At 32.2% G+C, this 6,000-nt stretch overlaps 1 protein-coding gene across 1 annotated transcript in view; it reads left to right on the forward strand.

Moving 5' to 3' along the window:
• The window catches only part of LOC150092400 (splicing factor C9orf78), a 97,200-nt gene extending 92,185 nt beyond the window's left edge, over positions 1 to 5,015 (forward strand). Inside the window, exon 10 of the mRNA XM_090414858.1 lies at positions 2,756 to 5,015. Coding sequence (XP_090270984.1) covers positions 2,756 to 2,850 — 95 coding nt within the window. The 3' untranslated portion in view covers positions 2,851 to 5,015. The remainder of the gene's footprint in view (positions 1 to 2,755) is intronic.
• The last annotated feature ends 985 nt before the right edge of the window (positions 5,016 to 6,000 follow it).

A 6,000-nucleotide genomic window follows, 5' to 3' on the forward strand; every position in this document is an offset into this window, starting at 1 on the left:
GGCATTATAGAAATTAAAGCTATGGTTAGGTAGTTACTATATCTGTCAGTGCATGCATTCTCTGGCTAGCTTGTCAGTTTTGTGTAGAGTTTGAACCTAGGCATCGTCCTGGCTAACTGAGCTAGGTAGACTATATATTTTCCAAACTAGTAAAATATGAACTGTTGACTCAGCATGATGTCATTTGAAGTTAACAGCCTACAATACTGGTTTAGTTTTAAATTTATTGATTTTCTTCTTATTTTGATTTTTAAGCTTGCAGTTTTTGGCTGCAATTAAGAACGAAGCCATTCGTTAAAAGTGTGTGACAGTAGATGCATATGCCGGTCCCGAGCCTGGATAAAATTGGGGGATTGGGGAAAGCAATGGTGAACTACTCTGTAAAAATCTCACCAGGAATACTTTGTGGGCAATGCCTACAAAGTCACCTATGTTTGGAAACGACTGAAAGGGAAAACCCGTAACAGTAGATGCATCGTTCAACCAATTGCTCCTTTGTTATGTTTTTCATTAAAGTTGTGTATTCTTAGGTCTATAATTATAGTTATTAAACAAGCTCATGTTACTAATGGAGCAACATTTAACAACGAATTTATTGGTAAAAAAAGGAAAAATAATAACAGAGATAATGACTCAGATGACTGTGTGCCATACTCATTAAATTGACTCAGCCAGTACAAATGAAACACAGAAATCTTGAATGTAATAATCAATACTTACCATATCTGTACCAAAGTGTTACACAAAAGTTATTTTCTTCTGGAAAGAGTGTTCAAGGAAAACTATAAGGCATATTCACAACTCAAATCTGAACAAAAACAATTGCCTAAAAATTTCTCAATTTTGGGAAGTTACACTGATATACTCACCATTCATGTGTGTTATTTAATTTGTAATTAATTTTTTGTTTATATTTAAAAATGATTTATTAACTAAATTATTTTTTGTAATTTATTTAAATATCTGTTAATGTAGATGAAGCTATTTTCGTGCATCAAATAGTGCACATATCATCATGTGCTTTCAATTAAATCGTTCTCTTTTTTATAATTTCATATACTTGTATTGACAATGGCTATGAAACTTAGCCAAATTTTTTTTGGGTGATTCCAGTAATAATATTTTATGATGAATTTTTCCTCTTACGATGGTGGTCTGAAAAGTTGCCTCGACCATGGATGGCAACACTATCAGCAAGATTTTTTTTTTTTCTAAGTTGATACATCTGCATAAGTATCGATGTGAAACTGCGTCATTCTATGGAGTAGTTTTTTTTATACAGCTGTCTGAAGCACAAGTGTTGTCTGTATCCCTTGAAATGGATAAAATTGAGTATCGTGCAGTTATAAAATTCTTTGTAAAAGAATGTTTAACACCAAAAGAAATTCATTCGAAGTTCATAAAAGTTTTTGGGTACTCTTCTCTTTCGTTTTCGACAATTAAGAAATGGGCTGCTGAATTTAAACATGGCCGTACCAGCCTTGAAGATGATCCACATGAAGGACGTCTAAAAAGTGTAACAACACAGTAATCATTGAATAAGTGCACGATATGGTATTGGATGACCGGTGAGTCAAAGTGCATGAAATTTCCAAGATTATAGGCATTTCAAAAGACTGTGTAGGATATATTTTGCATGAAGAATTGCAAATGAAAAAGCTTTGCGCAAGATGGGTGCCACGTTTGCTCACAGCAGATCAAAATCGCATTGGCATGAAAATCTCTGAACAGTGCTTGGAGCGTTTCAACAAGAATAAAACTGATTTTGTGCTTCGATTTATTACTATGGATGAGACTTGGATTCACCATTACATACCAGAATCCAACCAGCAGTCAAAACAGTGGACAAAAGCCAGTTGTTCAGTGCCAAAGAAGACAAAGCTGGTTCCATCAGCAGGAAAGGTCATGGCATCAGTGTTTTAGGATGCTAAAGGCACATTTTGTTTATTAATTATCTTGAAAAGGGTAAAACAATAACTGGGGAATATTATTCTGATCTTTTAACCAGACTAGACGAAAAAATTCATGAGAAAAGACCTAGTTTGCAGAAGAAAAAAAAATCATCTTTCATCAGGACAATGCACCTACCCACAAAAGTGTTTTGGCAATGGGAAAATTAAGGGATCTGCACTATGAATTGTTGGAACAACCACTCTATTCCCCAGATTTGCTCCCTCTGACTTCTACCTCTTCCTCGCTGGTCAGCATTTTTCTTCGAATCAATAGGTGATTGCAGCTGCAGAGGAGTATTTTGCAGATCTTACTGAGAACCACTACAGGGATGGGATAATGGCACTGAAGCATCCCTGGAATAAATGTATTAGTCTTAAGGGAGATTATGTTAAAAAATAAAAATAATTTTGAAATTATAAATTCGTTTTTTAATTGTTAGGCCGAGAACTTTTCAGACTACCCTCATACATCTCGATTTAAGGAAGAAATAACCCACTTTGATCACTAAAAGTAAAAGCATTTTTCTAGTATAAGAATGCTACTTTTAATTGAGAAATTTTCCTTTTCTGCTTTAAATTATAGCTCAAAATAAAGAAGACAATTATTAAAATTTTAAAAAATCAAATGTCATGAAGAAATCTATGCCTTAGAGTTGGGCCAATTACTCAAAGTACATTTTTAATGTGTCAATATTTTTTTCCTGTTTAGGAAATAAATTCTAAGTTATACTTATTATTTATGTGTTAGAATTTCTTCCTTTCCATTACTTTATCTCAATGGAATCTTTCTTTTTGTACTTCAGGTTCAAAAGGCCATAAGTCTAAGACAGAAGAAGATGAAAAGGCAACAGATGATTTTCATTTTGAAAAATTTAAAAAACAGTTCCGACGGTATTAAAATAACTCTCTACAAAGTGTGCACAATTTTTTTTTAAATAAAGAATTATTAAATCTACAAAGCTTCTTCTAAAGTCAGAAAAGTGGCCTGGGATTTTTATAGATTTTAATATTATTTCAACTTTCCACCAGGGTAGCAGTGGTTTGACTAAAAAACTGCAGTGTAATACTGAAAAAATGTGTTCAAGACTGGTTTTGTGTGTGGCGGGGGTGAAGCAAAAACCAGCCTGAGATTCTCATTCCTCCACCTCACTTCATGCCTTTCCTACTTGCAAAAAATATTAAATCTAAACACTTTATATTATCTTTACTGACAAACAAAGCAAAAACAAAAAATGCATCAAATTGATTTTATACTAATCAGTAATCTTGTTTTTTTTTCTTCTTTTTATAATTTGAGCTCTAAAGAATGAAAAGATAAACCTTTATCAAAACTTATTTAATATGTCTGAGCAGCATATCTTCTCTGTGCTTACATTTTATTGTTAGAGGTCACGTTTATCTTTCATACATGTTAAATGATGAAGTAGATTTATTATATTTGAAAATAATTTGCTAAAAGTAGCTAGACAAAAGCTATGGGAGTGAACAGATGGCATCAGTGGCAGAACTATATTAGGAAGGAACTTGACATTGTTAATAGAATGAGTGAGCAGAGCTTATCTCAGATGGCATGTCACCGGTGGAGGAAAAGTTAGCAAAACAGATACTTGAAGGCAGGAAAAAAGCATAAGCTCTCAATGTTGGAATCTTGACAGATAATAGATTACTTTATAAGAAAATTGTCAGTAGAAAGGTTAGTAATAATATAAACTTTTTATATACTATTACCATAATATCCTGTATATCCCCACCTCCCTCCCCAAGGGTATCGGGAATTTGAGTTGTTAATCCCCCCCCCCCCCAAAAAAAAAGAAAAAGAAAAAAAGTATATGTATCAAAGAAATAGTCAAGTTTCGACAAAGCTCATCATTCTCAAACATGAAATATTATTTCCCTTTAATTCTGTTAACAAGATTCTACCATGTTAAGAAAGGTCCATAAAACTGAAAACTCTATTCTGTTTTTAAATTTACTCCAATTTCTTATTCATTTCACCACAATAGTTTTCAGTAATCATTTGGTATTTAATGTAATGGGCAGAATTCTAAGTGAAATTCTGTTAAATGATTTACTGATATGTAAATAAATTGCATCATAAACCACTGCCAAAAATTTAAGACTCAAAACCCATGATATGTTCTGCTTAATTAATGTAGCAATCAAAGATGTCCGATACAAATAATTTTTCTATTACTTTTTCTGATAATACTCATAAGACTGACTGGCCTAAAGTTTTTTATTTTAAAGGCTGGATCTTCTTTTTTTTTTTTAAATAAAGACCTGCCACTTTGCAAAGCCAATATTGAAAATGTCACTTTAAATTTTGATGTTATGGTGGTTTGCTTTGACATTACCACCTAATTTACGATTTCATCCAGATATCCCTCATATTTGCAGTCTTCTGCAAACCTACTTTCACAGTTCTGCACACCATCTTTTGCAGAGATTGGGTGACTAGAACTTGACTATACAGAGTTCATACCATCCTCTGAAATATTATTCATTAAGAAAGTAAACAAGTATACCATTTACCTGAATTAAACTTCCTTAATTCAATAGATCATTGATAAATACATTCCTACTTTCATTTTTATATTAAAGATGTATCTGAAGTATTTTGATTAAGCACTGAATGTCTTATGAACCATTGAGCAAACTTTATTCACTTCACAAAAAGTTATTCTTGTTGGCTCATCCCAACACGTACCATTGCCTTGTTTCTCTATATGCAAACTAAAATGTCTAGCATAAATATAACAATTCTTGAATATCAAGGCTATTATGTCTGATTTCTTCAGCATGAAAAACACTAAAGAAGCAGATTTTTTGCATATGAGCTACTTCAAAGTCTAGATTAGTGACATGATTATGCAATTTGTGTTGCATTTTGAACTTTGTTAGTATAAACTGATATTTCCAGATACTTGTTTGGAAACAGTTGTATCGATTTATTATTCAATTCAAACTGTTAATATAAGACTTACATAATATAAGATTAGTGAATAAATCTTTCACTAAGTTTTTTGTAACAGCAAAGCAAAATATAAAATTTACTTGAATGCATATAATGTAAATTACTCTCTCTCTCTCTCTCCTATAATCTCATGGCTTTCAAACCATATACAAACTGTTAGCCAAGAACACCAGCTTTGACTGTTCATTTTTACCAGTTATAGCTAACAAAGCTAAAAAAATTTTTCAGATTATTTATGTTTTGCAAACAGAAATAAAGGGTCCTGAAATGTTTAATCTTCTACAAAAAAAAAAAAAAAAATGCTCATTTTATCTGCTAAAACATAGTTAAGAGTACAAGCAGATTTAATGAAAAGTTTGCGTGACAATCCTTCCTCTAACACCATGGCAGATTTAAGATACACACACACCTCCTGTATTATTTTTGGAAATTCCTGAAATGATACAGTAATAAACTAAATGACTAGGCTCAAAGCCGATTCTTATAAATTCACAGTTCAGGGAAAATTTGCATTTTTTTCATGGATTCGTTCTTTCCTTCTTTTAATCTTATTTTCCATGAAATCCTATGAAAATTAGAATATAATTCCAACAAGCAGATTTAACATGCTTTTTTTTTAAGGCTTGATTTACTGAGCTTTGGTTTTGCATTTTGTTTTCTCCTACTGCAAGCATTAAAAAGAAAAGTTCTCTCTAAATAGCTAATTCTATTTATAAACATTTCCATCCATAAAAAATAAACATGACTATATCACTGTCACTTCTTGGTTCACAGATTTTTCTTTGTAGATAATAAATCTTTAAAGTGTTGCATCTTCCCCAGCATCATTTTTACTTATGTACATTATTATTATTGTATGGAGTGCAAAGATTCATCATGGAAGACCAAAACTAATCCACACAATCTACCATATCTCTCCTTAAACTCATTAACAGACAAAGCATTCACAACTCTGCAAGCAAAAAATTATTCCTCACACTGCTACTAACCACACCTTTATTCAACGTCCAGGGATAATCCCCTTGTCCCCCCCCCCAGCCAAGTGTGTTGAAACATTTCCCCTGCATCAATCCT

This window comes from Typopeltis vanoorti, chromosome 26 (assembly GCF_054136105.1).
Source record: "Typopeltis vanoorti isolate ZY-2024b chromosome 26, IOZ_Tvanoo_1.0, whole genome shotgun sequence".
In the NCBI taxonomy this organism is placed as follows: Eukaryota; Metazoa; Arthropoda; class Arachnida; order Uropygi; family Thelyphonidae; genus Typopeltis; species Typopeltis vanoorti.